This window comes from Papio anubis, chromosome 20 (genome assembly GCF_008728515.1).
Source record: "Papio anubis isolate 15944 chromosome 20, Panubis1.0, whole genome shotgun sequence".
In the NCBI taxonomy this organism is placed as follows: domain Eukaryota; kingdom Metazoa; phylum Chordata; class Mammalia; order Primates; family Cercopithecidae; genus Papio; species Papio anubis.
The window spans coordinates 5,167,266-5,185,839 of record NC_044995.1 but is presented as its reverse complement, the minus strand read 5'-3'; the positions used below and the strand labels follow the sequence as shown (position 1 = coordinate 5,185,839).

Sequence of the window (18,574 nt, the reverse complement as noted above, 5' to 3'; positions counted from 1 at the left end):
GGAGGATGGGCTTTGGTGGTCCTGACATCCTCTCCATGGCTTGCACCTTATTTAGGGCAAGCACTTGCCTCAGTTTCCCTGATGGCAAAAATGGGGATCAACACCTCTAACTGAAAAGTCACTGAGGACTGAGTCTGAGGAACGTGAGCCCCCACACGAGGGTACCTAGTTCCCAGGGGAGGGATAGACCTGGGTCCCCAGGGTTGGGTCAGGGACTGAGGGCTCTGACTCTATATGTGCTGACTCTGAGGCCAGACTGTCTGGGTTCAAACTGTTTCAACTTCTTAGTAGCTGTGTGTCCCTGGACAAGTCACTCAGCCTCTCTGAGCCTGTTTCCACAACTCTAAAAGGGTGGGAGGGGCGTCACCTAGTTATTCAGCAAATATTGAGTGAATGCCTGCTGTGTGCCAGACACTGTTCTAGGCACTGGAGTGCAATGAAATCTCTACCTGTAGTGCTGCGCTAAGGGTTAAGATAAACTGTGCTTAGCACAGCACCCAGCACAAACCACCACAGCTGCGTTTTTGTTTTGCTTTTGAGATAGGATCTCATTCTCACCCACGCTACACTGCGGTGGTGCCGGTGGTGCCGTCATAGCTCGCTGCAGCCTCCACCCCCAGGGCTCAAGTGATCCTCCCACCTCAGCCTCCTGAAGCACTGGGATCACAGGTATGAGCCACTGCAGCAGGCCTGTCATTTATTTTGCAAACACTTAAGAGTTGGCCTGAGTGCAACACCCGTTCTAGCACTCACTGGGGGCGTGGAGTGAGGGACGCTGCTGCTCTGAGACTGTTCCCTCATCTGTATAGTGGAGGGAATATTTCCATTATACACTGGGGTGAGGAGGAAAGGAGTTAAGAAGCGCCCGATCCACAGGAGGCCCCTGTAAACCCACGCAGCTGTGATCCGAAGCAGCAGGCTGCCTGACCTGCTGCCCCAGCAGGCTGAAGCAGCCTGTGCCCATCCTGCCCCATCAGAGACCCCCTGCGGGAACACACACAGCCACACAGACGGTCCAGTTGGGTTGGAGTTTATTTCTGCCAGAGCCTGGAGGCTGGGAGGATAATGGACACTCCTTCAGTCCCAGAGGGAGGCTCCAAACCCTCAGAGCAACCAGAAGGGAGGGCGGAGCATGGGCAGCAGCAGGAGTGAGAGGAGTCCCCTTGTCCTGCCCCTTTGCAAGGGTTCAAGGCTGGTGGAGGCCTGGGGTTTTGGCCACTCAGGAGTTCAGGGGTGGACGCAGAAATGGAGGAAGGAGAGTGGCTACGCAGAGACAGAGTGGGAGCCGGACTCCTAAAAAGATGCACAGAGAGACCCTCAGAGAAGCCAAGAAAGACGGCGAGAGGGGAGGGAGGGCGAGGGAGGGAGAGAGAGAGAGAGCAGCAGAGGGAATGGGCTGTACTGGCTGAGGACGGTGGAGGAGCCGTGTCACTCCCTTCCTAATATCTACAGATCAATAACGAGGGAAGGAAGGAGGACAGGTAGCTGACGGGAACACAGCTGGCCAACTGCACCCAGTCTCCCCCCGAGCAAGGTAGCTCCAGTCCTTGCCTCCCTGCCTGGCCCGCTCCTCTGTGTTTAGGGGTCATCCTTTGATGGGAGGTTGCAGGGGACCCAGGTGGGGTCTGATAAACGTCAGAGTGCGGCGCCATTTCCAAAGGGCAGGAAGTCAGAGGGCGGGGTTTCTGGGACAGGGGCCCGTAGGGTCCAGGGAGGAAGGGGGCTGGGCCCCATCTGTTAGTGCATCTGGGGACAGGGTAGGGTCACTGGGGGTGGGCTGGTGGGGACCCCTCAGGCTCCGGGGATTGCCCAGACCCAGGCTCTGCTTCCTCTGTCTCCTCGTCGGATGCCACGCCCTCCTCTAGTCGGAAGACCTGCCGCACCGTACGGGTGGTGAAGGTGAGGGGGCCGCGTCTGTGGGAAGGAGAGACCAGGGTACAGAGATGAAATGAGGGGAGGAAAGAGAGAGAGATAACAAAATAAGGGAGAAGAGAGAGATGAGATCAAGAGAAATGGAGGGAGACGGGCAGAAGCAATGGGGGGGCAGAGAGAGATGGACACACAGAGGAGGAAAGGAGAGAAAGGCAGTGGTACACGGTGGGAAAGGAGGGCACAGAGATGAGACAGGGAGAAACGCGTGTGGGAAGAAAGAAGTTACCTGGATCTGGCTCTCCGGCAACACAGCCGCTGTTCCCACAGCCCCACGCCCCCGTGGATCCCATTTCCCCCTCCTGTTGCCCCTGACAAAGCCTCGCGTCCCTGGGGTTTGTGGAGTGAGGGTGCTGCCCACCCGTCAGGCCTACACGTGGGATGACCATACCGAAGCCGGTTCCTCAGTGTGGTCACTTCACGGTTCATGGACTCGGCCGACTCTGTGACATCCTCCAGCTCACGCTGCAGCCTCCGGCGGCCGGCCTGAGCCCGGGATGCCTCTTCCTCGGCCTCCTCCAGCTGCCGTTTCAGCTGCTTTACTCGAAGGTTTCCCTTCTCCAGCTTGGTGGGAGCAGGAGGACCGGTTATATCTCCAGGTACTGTCATCACTCCCTCCCTCCCCAACAGCCCACTACTGCCCCATCCCTACTGCCCCCGACTCTCTCTGCCCCATCTTCTGCTCTCTGTTTAGGCCTTGTTCTTTTCCCCTAAATCCCTTATGCCAGCTTCTACCCTGACCTCCAGTCTCTCCCCTCCAGGTTTTCTTCTACATGACCTCAGAAAGGCCTTCCTATACCCAGAGCTGACCCAGACCCTCCTGCTCACAATCCTTTCATGGCTCCCCAGTACCCCTGGGACAAGGGTCCAGCCCCTCAGCCTTGCACTCTAGGCCCCACAGGGTCTCTTTTTGGTCCAATTCTCTCTTCCCATAAACCCACTGACCAGACCAACTTCACTGAGATCCTCCCCAGATCCCACCAGCTCTCTCTTCAGGGAGGGAACATACATGATCTGACCTCATTTCTTATCATTCAACCCTCCTACCCCACATTTTCTGGTGTCAATGAGCTCCCATCACAAGAAGCAACTTGCAGGTGCTGGACTGGAAGTGAGTGCAGATACCATCCTGGCACTTGGCACATCAACAGAGGGTTGGAATCAATGACTTTGCAATTCATAAATTCTGGCATCTAGGAAGGGCCCTTGTAGGGAGGTGAGGCAGCCAAAGGGAGGGAAGAAGTTAAACTCTACCAAGAAGCTAGACCAGGACTAAAATAACAACAGATGTTTATCTAGACCATACTGGTCTGCTTTTTGTTCTGAACTCACCAAACTTATTTCTGTACTTCAAGGCCTTTATACTTGCTGTTCCCTCTGACTGGCTCTTCTTCACCCTTCAGGTATCAATTTAAATGTCACCTTCTCAGAGAGTTCTTCCTGATCTCCCAACCTGAAGAGGATTCACTAGTCCTCTGTGTCTTCCTCTCTCTTCACTTTTTTTCTTCATAGTCCTTGTCACAATCTGTAATTATCTGCTGGTTTACAGGTTTATTGTGTCTCATCCTATGCTGAAAATGTAAGCTCCATGAGGGCAGGGACTTCCTCTGTTTTGTTCACATCCATATCCCTAATGCCTACCACAGTATCTGGCACATAGCAGGTGCTCAATAATTGTTTGTGGAATGAATGGTAAATAAAGCACAGCTGAGCTTTTAAGGGCAGAGGGACTCCGTCCAGACAGACCTGGGATCTGATCCAGGCTCTATCTCTGTGACTCTGATGCAAAATATATCCTCTTAAAGTTTCAGTTTCTTCATCTGTGAAATGGAACTGGTGAGGAAATGCAAATGTGTATTTTTTATTTTTATTTTATTTTTTGAGACGGAGTCTCGCTCTGTCACCCAGGCTGGAGTGCAGTGGCATGATCTCGGCTTACTGCAAGCTCCGCCTCCCAGGTTCACGCCATTCTCCTGCCTCAGCCTCCTGAGTAGCTGGGACTACAGGCGCCTGCCACCATGCCCAGCTAATTTTTTGTATTTTTAGTAGAGATGGGATTTCACTGTGTTAGCCAGGATGGTCTCCATCTCCTGACCTTGTGATCTGCCCGCCTCAACCTTCCAAAGTGCTGGGATTACAGGTGTGAGCCACCACGCCCGGCCATGTATTTTTTAAAAAGCAGTTGCTTGTGACACAGTAACTGCTCAGTAAATAATCAAGAACACACACTCTGGGGCTAGAGTGCTGAGGTTTGAATACTGACCCCACCTCTTACCAGCTAAATAATTTTGAGCAAGTTACTTCACCTTTCTGTACCTCAGTTTCCTCACATAAAGCAGAGTATAAATAATAGCACCTTCCTTCTAGCATTCTGATAAGAATTAAACACACTAAATGTTATGTCTTTAGCACAGTGCCTGGTACATAGAAAGCACTCAATAAACATTATCTTTCGTTATTTTAGTACTGGTCTAGCTTCTGGGTAGAGTTTCACTTCTTCCCTTGACCTGGCTGCCTCAGCTCCCTACAGGGCCCTTTCTAGATGCCAGCATTTATAAATTGCAAGCTCACTGATTCCAACCCTCTGCTGATGTGCCACATGCCAAGATGGTACCTGCATTCAGTTCCAGTCCAGCACCTGCAAGTTGCTTCTTGTGATGGGAGCTCATTGCCTCTGGAGATGCCCTGTGCAATCTCTCAGTCAGTGGTCGCACTCTCCACTGCTCCCTAATGATGTCAGCTGCTTACCTGGTCCCGGAGCTGGTCAGCCACCCTCCGCTCCTCCTCCACCTGGAGCACCACCTCTTTAAGCCGCTTCTCAGCTCTGCGCACCAGTTTTCCAGAGAGGATGCGCTCTCTGAAGAGAGGGATGAGGAGTCTCAGTAGAGGGGCTCAACTTAGGATGTTGTCCCCATAGACTCATGCAGTGGCTGTCATCTTGTTCTTGGATTGGCTTCTTCCCTCTTTGCTAACCCCTAACTGGTTCCCACAGTTTACTGAGGCCAAACACTGACATGCAGGCTCCCTTCTCCTCGGCATTCGTGTCCCTGGCTTCTACTAGGACACCTCACATACCTGTTTCCTATGATACTGTGATTTATAATAAGTATACGCTTAGTCCCGTTCAGTTTCCAAAGAGAATCATTTACAAACTAGTTTACTCTTTAGGCCCGTTCATTTTTCCCTGAAAATCATTTACTATCTCTCACAATTGAATACATCGTTTTTTGTCCCTCTCCCCTATAAAGAGGATACTTAAGCCTCAACCATCTGGCCCTGTATAAAAAGTCTTACACTCAGGCCGGGCGCGGTGGCTCACGCCTGTAATCCCCGCACTTTGGGAGGCCGAGACAGGCGGATCACGAGGTCAGGAGATCGAGATCATCCTGGCCAACACGGTGAAACCCCATCTCTACTAAAAATACAAAAAATGAGCCGGGCGTGGTGGCGGCGCCTGTAGTCCCAGCTACTGGGGAGGCTGAGGCAGGAGAATGGCGTGAACCCGGGAGGCGGAGCTTGCAGTGAGCCGAGATCGCGCCACTGCACTCCAGCCTGGGCGACAGAGCGAGACTCCATCTCAAAAAAAAAAAAAAAAAAAAAAAAAAAGTCTTACATTTTATATGGCTTCTGTGTTCATGCACATTAATATATTTGTATGCCTTTTATTTTGTCAATCTATTTATCGTCAGTTTATTTCAGCAGACTTGAATCTTCAGAGTGGGAGGGAACACTCTTTTTCCCCTATACCTGCCCTCTCCTGCATGGACCATCACATCTGGGGTGAAGTCCATGGGATAGGACCCCTAGCAATCGGTATTGCTTGACAGCCACACTGGATACAACAGCCCCAGGTGTGCTGAGAGGAAGGCACAGGGCTGGGGGCGAGTGGCAAGGCACTAAGCAGTGGAAAAGGATGCAAGGAGAGAGACTTCTTCAGCTAAGAATCATCTAGTCTTTCTTTGCTCCCAGGGTGACTTTATTATTTTTCTGAGAAAGGGGCTTGCTGTGTTGACTGGACAGGAGTGCAATGGTGTGATCATGGCTCATTGCAGCCTCAATGTGCTGGGCTCAAGAGATCCTCCCACCTCAGTGTCCCGAGTAGCTAGGACTACAGTGTGTGCCATCATGCTGGGCTAATTTTTAATTTTTATTTTTGTAGAGATGGGGTCTCGTCATGTTGTCCAGGCTGGTCTTGAACTCCTGGGTTCAAGTGATCCTCCTGCCTCAGCCTCCCAAAGTGTGGGGATTACAGGCATGAGCCATTACACTTGGTGCAGGGTGACTTCAAGCAACTCTTCTACTCCCTCGGAACCTCGGTTTCCTCATTTGTATAATGGAGCAGGGGTCCTCATAGACCTCAAACTACAGTTCCCATGAGCCCTGGGGCCCCTGGGTAACCCTGTGGACTGAGAACCACTTCTCTCATGAACCTCTGGGGCCCTTTCCTTCTGCCTGTCCCTGAGGCCTCTCACTCTCATCATGTTCCACAATGAATTTAGCATCTTTCCCCCAAAACCCAGTATTTCCTCAGTCACCAGGCCTTAGCTCCAGTGTCTTCTTCCCCTGCCGCCACCCGTAGCCTCAGCTTCATTCCTTCGCCCCCTGCTTTCTCTTCTTCATCCTCTCCTGTTCATCTTCACGGCCCCAGCCCCAGCTCAGGCCTCATTTTGTTCTGCTTGGACCATCACTGCAGACTCCTTCCCAGCCTCCCAGCTTCCAGTCTCTCCTCTGATCCATTCCCACCGTAGCCCCAGAAAGGTCTTTCCACACCTAGAGCTGGCCGTGTCCCTCCCCAGCCCACAGCCCTCCCATGGCTCCCTCCCCATTGCCCCCAGAGCTCCCCACTGCCCACACAACAGAGTTCCTTGGCCCAGTATTCAAGGCTCTGTGTGCTTCAAGCCTCATTTACCTCCCTGTCTCCCTCTCCCAGGTCCCAGACTCTCAGAACCAATCACATTCCTCCAAATGCCCTGATGTCTCCCACACTTTCCCGCGAAGCTGCCAGCTGACTCGGGACTCCAAGCCCTGGAAATCCCATTCTTGTCAGCTCCAGTTCAAGTGCTTCCTCCTCTAGAAAACCTTCCCCAACCACTACATCTCAGGGCATTGCAGCTTCTTCTCCATCTATGTCCCTTCAGCCCTTCTAGTTCATAGACCTTCATTGCCATGTCCAGCTCATGAGTCTCACCTTGGGGAATCCACCAGACATGGTATTAGACATGGAGGTAATTGGATATACGTCCATGGTATGTCTAATTGTTCATAATTTTTTCAGCGACCAGAACATGGGAAGATCAACAGTGCACTCCTCTTTTTTTCTGAGTCAGAGTCTTGCTCTGTTGCCCGGGCTAGAGTGCAGTGGTGTGATCTCGGCTCACTGCAACCTCCACTTCCCAGGTTCAAGTGATTCTCCTACCTCAGCCTCCTGAGTAGCTGGGATTACAGGCGTCCACCACTACTCCTGACTAATTTTTGTATTTTTGGTAGATATGGGGTTTCATCATATCGGCTAGATTGGTCTTGAACCCCTGACCTTCAGTGATCTGCCCGTCTTGGCCTCCCAAAGTGCTGGGATTACGGGCGTGATCCACCATGCCTGGCCCCAATAGTATACTCTTAATATTTGTTTGTTGAATGAATGAATAAATACAAAAGGGAACCTTATATAAATTTGATGTATAATAACATTCCTCGCCATGAGATAACGTACAGATGACGAATAGCAAGTCAAGCATCCTACATTTATAGCCCATCTCAGCCTCAGTTTTTCTACATGTAAAACAGGATAACAATGGTCCTTCCTTCACAAGGATTATGGGATATCATACAGGTACATACAGGTAGTCCAGCATCTGACATATAGTAAATCCTCAATAAATGGAAACTATTAGTATTGTTGTAATTATTGTTGCTGAATAGTATGGAGCAATAGAAAAATCTATTGTATTGGAAGACTGAAAGGTATTAGGCTTAGTAATAAATATTCTGTTAGTTTTATTAGCACAGCAATTCTCAACTAGGAATGTTATGGGAATATTCTTGGTCGTTCCAGCAACCGGAGATGGAAACCCTTTCAGCCCCGTAAAACTGCTGCTTCCTGTCTCTGAACGTGGATGTCTGTGGGTGTGGTGCTTGGTGCAATTGCAGCCATTTTGTGATCATGAGGAAAAGACTGAAAAACAACACAGATGTTGATCCAGAGCCCTACCATTTTTGGGCTGCCTAGCTCTAGACTTCTTATCACGTGAAAAAGAGACATTCCTCATTGTGCTAGACTGATAGAACAGATGGTCCCAGTTCTCACCCCTTCCTGTATCCATACCCTTGGTAATATGAATTTGCAGCTGCTCCTATCAAACAGTCATATCTATTTCCCCTTTCCTTTGAATCTGAGAGGGCTGAGTGACTTGCTTTGGTTAATAGGATATGGCAGAAGTGACACAGTACCAGTTCCAAGTGCGGGCCTCAAGGAGTCTTTAGCACTTTCCCTTGCTCTTAGAACCTTTACTCTGTCATATGAACAACCCTGGGCTAGCCTCCTGGAGGATGAGAGGCCACATAAAGCAGAGAAAAGTTAGCTTAGTTATCCTAGGCAAGGCCTTAGAGTTACACAAGCCCAGCCAATACCACTCATGCTGTTCTTGAAAATAAGAAAGTAAAAAAAAAAGAAAGCCCAGCCAAGATTAGCAAATCCATGTAGCTGAGCCTCAACTGAGCAGATGCATGAGTGAAGTCCACCAAGCCCAAAGCAGCAGAACTCACTAGCCAAAGACTCATGAGCAAAACTAAATGGTGGTTGTTTTAAGCCACTAAGTTTCAGAGTGGTTTGTAATTTAGCTATGGCTAACTGACACATTATTATGTAAATAATACTCTTAGTGAGACTGCAGTTACTTGTAGCCCAAAGCTTCCTAAATGATACAGAAAATCAGCAATCATTTAAATATTTACATACATTTACACACTTTTTTTTTTCCTTTCCTTTTCTTTTTTTTCTTTTTTTGAGCCCAGGCTGGAGTGCAGTGGTGCAATCTTGGCTCACTGCAAGCTCCGCCTCCTGGGTTTACGTCATTCTCCTGCCTCAGCCTCCCAAGTAGCTGGGACTACAGGCGTCCGCCACCATGCCCTGCTAATTTTTTGTATTTTTAGTAGAGATGGGGTTTCACCATGTTAGCCAGGATGGTCTTGATCTCCTGACCTCGTGATCTGCCTGCCTCAGCCTCCCAAAGTGCTGGGATTACAGGTGTGAGCCACTGTGCCTGGCCTCTTTTTCTTTTTTTTTTTCCTTTTTTGAGATGGAGTTTCACTCTTGTTACCAGGCTGGAGTGCAATGGCGTGATCTTGGCTCACTACAACCTCTGCCTCTTGGGTTCAAGTGATTCTCCTGCCTCAACCTCCTGAGTAGCTGGGATTACAGACATGCGTCACCATGCCCAGCTAATTTTTTGTATTTTTAATAGAGACAGGGTTTCTCCATGTAGATCAGGCTGGTCTCAAACTCCTGACCTCAGGTGATCTGCCTGCCTCAGCCTCCCAACGTGCTAGGATTACAGGCGTGAGCCACCGTGCCTGGCATCTTTCTCTTTTCCTTTTTTTTTTTTAAATGGAGTCTGGCTTTGTCACCCAGGCTGGAGTGCAGTGGCGCAATCTCGGCTCACTGCAACCTCCATCTCCTGAGTTCAAATGACACTTTTGCCTCAGCCTCCCTAGTAGCTGGGATTACTGGCATGAGCCACCACACCCGGCTAATTTTGGTATTTTTTGGTAGAGATGGGGTTTCACCATGTTGGCTAGGATGGTCTCAAACTCCTGCTTTCAAATGATCTGCCTGCCTCGGCCTCCCAAAATGCTGGGATTACAGGCATGAGCCACTGTTCCTGGCTGTTTTTTTTTTTTTTTTTTTTTTTTTTTTAGAGACAAGGTCTTGCACTGTTACTCAGGCTGGGGGTTGGACTGCAGTTGGACTTGATCATAGCTCACTACAGCCTCGAACTCCTGGGCTTAAGCCATCTTCTTATCTCAGGTTTTTGAGCAGCTGGGACTACAGGCACGCGCTAACACACCTGGCTTTTTTTTTTTTTTTAAGAGATGAGGTCTTGCTATGTTGCCCAGACTGATCTTAAAACTCCTGGCCTCAAGGGATCCTCCCACTTCTGCCTCCCAAAGTGCTGGGATTACAGGCGTGGGCCACCATGGCAGGCCAGCAGTCATTACTATGATGACGTCTTTTGGATGTTTCAAACTAGGTGTCTGTAACGCAGCGTCCTTCCTCTCACTCACCAGAATGTGGAGGTCACCTTTCTCCCGTTGCCTCCGCTCTCACCTACCTGGTCTCTTGCTCTAGCTGCTCCTCAGCCTGGGCCAACTTAGACTCAAGGGCAGCAATGGTCATCTTGTGGCGGGCTCGGGCCCCAGCATCCTCCTCACCCAGGCGTCCCCGTAGCTCCTGGATCTGCCGTTCCAGCTGCTGCCGCCCGCTCTCTGCCTTGGCTGAGAAACTGCGCTCAGCTGACAGCTCTGTGGTCAGTGACTCTACCTGTAGTGGGAGGGGAAGGAAGGATGCCATGGTGGAATCTCAGAGGGAAGGTGGCCAGTAAATCCAGGCACCTCCAAGAATGAAGCGCGCCGATGATTGTCACACGCATCGCACAGAGCCTGAAACGTACTAAATCCTCAACAAATGTTCGCTTGTATTTTTATCAATAGTTCATTGACTTATCACCCACAGCACTGCCAGCTCTGGGTTTTAACATTGTGGATGGTTTTCTGCTTACTTTAATAAGTCCATGAGATCATCACGAACTTGTTTAAATGTCATAAATTCTACTTCTGACTGTGAATGAGTCTATTCCGAGAGTTATCACACTTCTGTTTGCACCAGGATCTTCTGGGGGAGCTGGTGAAAAAATGCAGACATCTGGGTCTCACCCTTCAGAGACTCTGACTCAGCAAGACCAAAGTGGAATCCGGGAATCTGCATTTATAACAGGCATCTCAGGTGATTGAGATGGGAGGGATACGCAGGAGGATTTTGAGAAACACGACCTCATAAACAGTAGCTGCTACGTGGAAAATGTGTAAGCACACCCCTAATAATAGTTCCCGTTTATTTATTCAGCTTGTACTCCGAGCGAGGCCTTCTGCTGGAGCCATGGAAATGAGTCAGACTCAGTCTGATTCATACTTTATTTCACCCTCGCAGGGACACAATGACTGGGTAATTAGCATATTCTCCTTTGCGTTTTTTTTTTTTTTAATTAAAAAAAGTGTTTTTTTGAGACAGAGTTTTGCTCTGTTGCTCAGGCTGGAGCTCAGCTGTTGCTCAGCTGGTAAAATCCCAGCTCACTGCACCTCGCCAACCTCCTGCTTAAGTGATCCTCCACCTCTGTGCCTCCCCTGAGTAGCTGAGACCACAGGCATACACCATCACCTCTGCCACTTTATTTTATTTTATTTATTTAGAGAGATCATGTCTTGCTCTATTGCCCAGGCTGGAGTGCAGTGGCACACCAGTCACTGCAGTCTCAACCCCAAGCTTAAGTGATCCCTCCCACTTCAGCCTCCTGAGTAGCTGAGACCACAGGCATACACCATCACCTCTGCTAATTTTATTTTATTTTATTTATTTAGAGATCATGTCTTGCTCTATTGCCCAGGCTGGAGTGCAGTGGCACAATCTCAGCTCACTGCAGCCTCAACCTCCCAAGCTTAAGTGATCCTCCCACTTCAGCCTCCTGAGTAGCTGAGATCACAGGCATACACCATCACCTCTGCTAATTTTATTTTATTTTATTTATTTAGAGACCATGCCTTGCTCTGTTGCCCAGGCTGGAGTGCAGTGGCACGATCTCAGCTCACTGCAGTCTCAACCTCCCAAGCTTAAGTGATCCTCCTACTTCAGCCTCCTGAGTAGCTGAGACCACAGGCATACACTATCATCCCTGCTAATTTTATTTTATTTTATTATTTTATTTATTTAGAGACCATGTCTTGCTCTGTTGCCCAGGCTGGAGTACAGTGGCATGATCTCAGCTCACTGCAACCTCTGCCTCCCAGGTTCAAGCGATTCTCCTGCCTCAGCCTCCTGAGTAGCTGGAATTACAGGCGCCCGCCACCACGCCTGGCTAATTTTTGTATTTTTTGTAAAGACAGGGTTTCGCCATGTTGGCCAGGCTGGTCTCAAACTCCTGACCTCAAGGGATCCACCCACCTCGGCCTCCCAAAGTGCTGGGATTACAGGTGTGAGCCACCGCGCCTGGCCTCAAACTTTTTATTGTGAAATAAAATGGTGATACAGAGAGCCAAACATTAATCAAATAAAAAAAATCAGTAATACATATTCTGCTAGTTTTATTAGCACAGTAATTCTCAACCAAGAACATTATGGGGGTGTTCCTGATCATTCCAGCAGCTGGAGATGGGAACCCTTTCAGCCCCATGCCCCTGCTGCTTCCTGTCTCTGAATGTGGATGCATGCGGGTGTCATCCCACACAGGCGTCATGAGTTAACAAAAGGGAAACATGACTGTCAGTAGCACCTTGGTCAAGAAATAGAACTTGGCCAGGTTTTGCTCAAGCCTGTAATCCCAGCATTCTTGGGGAGGCCCAGACGGCTGGGATCACGAGGTCAGGGAGATCGAGCCCATCCTGGCTAATATGGTGAAACCCCCGCCTCTACTAAAAAAAAAATACAAAAACTAGCCCGGGCAAGGTGGCATGGCGCCAGTCCCAGGCTGGGAGGCTGAGGCAGGAGAAGGCCAACCCAGGAGGCGGAGGCTGCAGTGAGCTGAGATCCGCCACTGCAGTCCAGCTCCGAGACAGAAAGGGACTCTGTCTCAGTGCAAAAAAAAAAAAAGAAATAGAACTTTGCCATTCCAGAAGCCCTTTCACACACTCATCCTAATGACAACCTCTTCCTTCTCCCTCAAATAGCACGTTATCCTGACTTCTCAGGTCCACACTTCCTTGTATATCTTTAGAGTTTTATTACACACAGATGCATCCCTAGATCCTATAGCTGAATCCTATCCATTTAAAAAAGTAGATGTATGGGTTTTTTGTTTGTTTGTGTTTTGAGATGGAATCTCACTCTGTCGCCCAGGCTGGAGTGCAGTGGTGCGATCTCGGCTCACTGCAACCTCTGCCTCCTGGGTTCAAGCGATTTTCCTGCCTCAGCCTCCTGAGTAGCTGGAATTACAGGCATGCACCACCACACCTGGCTAGTTTTTGTATTTTTAGTAGAGATGGGGTTTCACCATGTTAGCCAGGCTGGTCTTGAACTCCTGACCTCAAGTGATCCACCCGCCTTGGTCTACCAAATTGCTAGGATTACAGGCGTGAGCCATCGCGCCCGGTCAGATATGTCTTTTAAGTCTCTTTAACCTGTAGTTCCCTCCTCCATCCCTTTTATTCCTTTACAATTTTTTTTCTTTTTTCTTTTTTTGAGATGGAGTCTTGCTCTGTCATCCAGGCTGGAGTGCAGCGGTGCAATCTCAGCTCACTGCAACCTCTGCCATCCAGGATCAAGTGATTCTCTGGCCTCAGCCTCCCAAGTAGCTGGGACTACAGGCACGCACCACACCTGGCTCATTTTTGTATTTTTTTTATACAGATGGGGTTTCGCCATGTTGGCCAGGCTGGTCTCAAGCTCCTGATCTCAAGTGATCCGCCCGCCTCGGTCCCCTCAAAGTGCTGGAATCACAGATGTGAGCCATGGCGCCCAGCCTATTTCTTACAATTTGTCTGTTGAAGAATCTAGGTTGTTAGACTCGTAGAGTTCCTCTCGGTCTGGATTTTTCTGTCACACACTTACGGTCTAATTCAGCATTTATTTATCTCTCCTCTATGTCTCTTGGAAATTGGCAGCTGTGTTCAGGGACTTATTCTTTCTTTCTTGTTTTTTGTTTTTTTTTTTTTGAGACAGGTTCTCACTCTTGTCCAAACTGGAGTGCAGTGGCACAATCGTAGCTCACTGTAGCATCAAACTCCTGGGCTCAAGCGATTCTCCAGCCTCAGCCTCCTGACTAGCTGGAGCTCTAGGTACACATCGTGATGCCCTGATAATTTTGTTGTTGTTGTTGTTTTTGGTAGGGACAGGGTCTCACTTTGTCGTCCTGGCTGGTCTTGAATTCTTGGTCTCAAGCAATCTACCTGCTTCAGCTTCCCAAAGTGCTGGGATTACAGGCATGAGTCACTGCACCTGATCTTTCTCTCTTATTTGTGAATTTTCTTTTTTCTTTTTTTTTAGACGGAGTCTTGCTCTGTCACCCAGGCTGGAGTGCAGTGGCGTGATCTCGGCTCACTGCAAGCTCTGCCTCCCGGGTTCAAGTGATTCTTCTGCCTCACCCATCCGAGTAGCTGGGACTACAGTCGCCCACCACCACGCCTGGCTAATTTTTGTATTTTTAGTAGAAACAGGGGTTCACCATATTGGTCAGGCTGATCTGGAACTCCTGACCTCGTGATCTGCCCGCCTCAGCCTCCCAAAGTGCTGGGATTACAGGCATGAGCCACTGCGCCCGGCCTTATTTGTGAATTTTCAAGGGAATTTGTACCTGTGATATTGCTTTGTGTATATACTGTGTGTGTGTGTGTGTGTGTGTGTTGGGTTCTGTCCATGGTTCCTTGCTCATAATTCGCATAGCCCTTTTAGAGTAAACAGAACCGCTCTCTCTAACTTCCTCCTGCCCCCTCTTTCACCTGCACAAGGCAGACACTCTAATCTGACTGTGGGTCACAGGACTCTCATTTCAGAGGGGAAGGAATGCTGCAGAGAGAAGCCAGGAAGAATCTCAACAGACAGGCCTCGCTGGGTTTAGATCGGACCCTTTTTGTCCAATCACATTTCTACATGGTTGTTAATCACGCCTATCCAGTGACATCTCCACAAAAGGCCCAAGAGGACAGGATTTGGGCAGCTTCTGGAAGGCTGAACATGTGCAGTACCTGGAGGGTGGCACTCCCAGGAGGGCACAGAAGCTCCATGCCCCTCTCCCATACCCCACCCCATGCATCTCCTCATTTGTATCCTTTGTAATATTCTTTATAATAAACCAGTAAAGGTAAGTGTTTCCCTGAGTTCTGTGAGCCACAAATTAACCCAGAGGGCATCATGGGAACCCCAACTTGAAGCTGGTCGGTTAGTGGTTCTGGTGGCCTAGGCCTGGCACAGTGGCTCACATCTGTAATCCCAGCACTCTGGGGGGCTGAGGCAGGTGGATTGCTTAAGGTTGGGATTTCGAGACCAGCCTGGCCAACATGGTGAAACCTCATCTCTATTAAAAATCCCCCCAAAATTAGCCGGTTGTGGTGGCACACACCTGCAATCCCAGCTACTTGGGAGGCTGAGGCAAGGGAATTGCTTGAACCCGGGAGGCTGTGGCAGGAGAAGTGTTCGAACCTGGGAGGCAGAGGTTGCAGTGAGCTGAGATTGCGCCACTGCGCTCCAGCTTGGGATGTGACAGAACAAGACCTTATCTCAAAAAAAGGAAAGAAAAGGAAAAGAAAGGGGAGGGAAGGAAGAAGGGAAGGGAAGGAAGAAGGGAATGGAAGGAAGAAGGGAAGGGAAGGGAAGGAAGAAGGGAAGGGAAGGAAGAAGGGAAGGAAGAAGGGAAGGGAAGGGAAGGAAGAAGGGAAGGGAAGGGAAGGAAGGAAGAAGGGAAGGGAAGGGAAGGGAAGGAAGAAGGGAAGGGAAAGAAGAAGGGAAGGGAAGGGAAGGAAAAAGGGAAAGGAAGGGAAAGAAGAAGGGAAGGGAAGGGAAAGAAAAAGGGAAGGGAAGGGAAAGAAAAAGGGAAGGGAAGGTAAAAGGGAAGTGAAGGGAAGGAGACGTTCTGGTGGCTTGGACTTGAAACTGGTGTCTGGGGCAGTTGTTGGGAGGGACAGGTTTGGGGACTGAGCTCTCAATCTGTGGGGTCTGACAGTGTCTCCCGGTAGATACTGTTGGAATGGAATTGGAGGACACCCTGCTGGTGGCTGCGGCAGAACCGATGGCTCGCTTGGTGATGGGGAGAACCCCACTCCCTACACTGGGTCACCGAAGTCTTCTTCTGTGTTGATGATTGTGGTGGTGTGACAGCAGAGGAGAAATGGTTTAAGTTTTTCCGAGATGGTACCCTAAGCATCCTCCAAAGGAGTCTCACTAGGGTGAATAGACTCCCATGCAAAATTCATCTCCACTCAGAACCTCGGAATGTGACCTTAGTTGGAAATAAGATCTTTGCAGTTGTAATTGATTAACGTGAGGTCACGCTGGATTAGGGTGGGCCTCAAATATGGTATGGCTGGTGCCCTTTTAAGAGGAGATGAGAGCCAGGCAACGGTGGCTCACACCTGTAATCCCAGCACTTTGGGAGGCCGAAGCGGTGAATCACCTGAGGTCACGAGTTTGAGACCAGCCTGGCCAACATGGTGAAACCCTGCCACTACTAAAAAATACAAAAAAAATTAGCCAGACGTGGTGGTGGGTGCCTGTGATCCAGCTACTCAGGAGGTTGAGGTGGGAGAATCACTTGAACCCGGAAGGCAAAGGTTGCAGTGGGCTGAGATTGGCCCATTGCACTCCAGCCTGGGCGACAAGAGCGAGACTCCGTCTCAAAAAAAAAAAAAAAAAAAAGAGAGAGAGATGAGACAGAGCCACAAAGATAGGAAAATGCCTTGTAAAGTTAGAGCCAGAGATTGCAGTGATGCATATACAGATGAAGAAACACCAGGGACTGCCAGCACCCACCGGAAGCCAGGATAGAGCACGAACAAGAGGAGCCAAGCCACCTTGATTTCAGACCTCTGGCCTCCAGGACCACAAGAGAATACATTCCTGGCTGGGTGCGGTGGCTCACGCCTGTAATCCCAGCACTTTGGGAGGCCGAGGCGGGCAGATCACGAGGTCAGGAGATCGAAACCATCCTGGCTAACACAGTGAAACCCCGTCTCTACTAAAAATTACAAAAAATATCCGGGCGTGAGGCAGAAGAATGGCGTGAACCCAGGAGGCGGAGCTTGCAGTGAGCCGAGATCTCACCACTGCACTCCAGCCTGAGTAATAGAGCAAGATTCCCTCTCAAAAAAAAAAAAAAAAAAAAAGGACATCACCAGTTCATGTGAATATAACGTCAAATTGAGAACTACAGATTTGCTTAGTTTTGGTTTTAAACCGTTTTTTTTTTTTTTTTTTTTTTTTGAGTTGAAGCCTCACTCTGTCGCCCAGGCTGGAGTGCAGTGGCATGATCCTGGCTCACTGCAACCTCCGCCTCCTGGGTTCAAACAATTCTCTGCCTCAGCTTCCCAAAGTGCTAGGTTTACAGGTGTGAGCCACTGTGCCTGGCTTAAACTATTTTTTAAACATAATTTATCACTTTTCTTTTTGAGACAGGGTCTCACTATGTTGCCCAGGCTGGAGTGCAGTGGTACAATCATGGCTCACTGCAGCTTCGATCTCCCTGCGCTCAGGTGATCCTCCCAACTCAGCCTCCTGGGTAGCTGGGACTATAAGTGTGTGCTACTATACCTGGCTAATTTTTAAATTTTGTGTAGGGAGGCAGTTTTGCCACGTCATCCAAGCTGGTCTTGAGAGCCCGAAATAAAAGGGTCTGACTGTGTTGGATTCCAGGCGTGACCCACTGTACCCAGCTAAACATAATTTCTTTTTCTTTCTTCTTTTTTTCTTTTTTTTTGAGATTTTGAGTCCCCTGTGTGTCTGTGCTGGAGTGCAGGGTTTGATCTCAGCTCACTGCAGCCTGGGCCCCTGGTTCACGCTGTTCTCCTTGCCTCAGCTCCCGCGAAGCTGGGACTACAGGTGCCCCACCTCGCCCGGCTAGTTTTTGTATTTTTGGTAGAGATGGGGTTTCACCGTGTTAGCCAGGATGGTCTCGATCTCCTGACCTCGTGATCCACCCGTTTCGGCCTCCCAAAGTGCTAGGATTACAGGCTTGAGCCACCGCGCCCGGCCGAGCATATAATTATTACCTTTTTTTTTTTTTGAGACAGGGTCTCACTCTGTCATCCAGTCACCCAGGCTAGAGTGCAGTGGCACAACCATAGCTCGCTGCAGCCTCCATCTCCCAGGCTCAAGTGATCCTCCCTCCTCAGCCTCCCAGGTTGTTGGACTACAGGCATGCACCACTGTGCCTGGCTAATTTTTACATTTTTTGTAGAGAAAATTAGAGAATCAGGAGAATCGCTTGAACCTGGGAGGCAGAGGTTGCAGTGAGCCGAGATCGCACCACTGCACTCCAGCTTGGGAAATAGAGCGAGGCTCCATCTCAAAAAAAAAAAAAAAAAAGAAAAAGAAAAAGAAAAAAATTAATGAAGAATGCAGACGTTGGTTTGTCCTTGGAAATCCCATCGCTCTGTTGTCTTCTTGGCAAACTCCTACACTTCCTTTAAGATCTCTCAAAGCATCACCTCCACCAGGAAGCCTTCTCTGATGGCCTCTATCCTCCAGGCTAGGTCCGTAGTCCCTTCTAGGTTCCCACAGTGCCCGTGTTTCCTCCATTTTCACTTGTATCTCTGTATTGGGATGGTCTGTTTCCTCCTTTAGACTAAGATGTGTTTGAGGGTGGAGACTTACTATTATCCATCTCCAGGTCCCCAGCATAACCCGGAATAGGATCTGGGCCACCAGAATTCTCAGAAAATTTTTATAAATAAA

General features: G+C 49.4%; 1 protein-coding gene across 1 annotated transcript in view; it reads right to left on the bottom strand.

The window, feature by feature from the left end:
• Positions 1-1,014: 1,014 nt before the first annotated feature.
• Positions 1,015-18,574, bottom strand: part of MYH14 (myosin heavy chain 14) — a 119,641-nt gene continuing 102,081 nt past the window's right edge. Inside the window, 4 exon segments of the mRNA XM_031660367.1 lie at positions 1,015-1,914; positions 2,321-2,493; positions 4,678-4,786; positions 10,257-10,465. Of these exon segments, the coding sequence (XP_031516227.1) occupies positions 1,764-1,914; positions 2,321-2,493; positions 4,678-4,786; positions 10,257-10,465 (642 nt within the window). The 3' untranslated portion in view covers positions 1,015-1,763.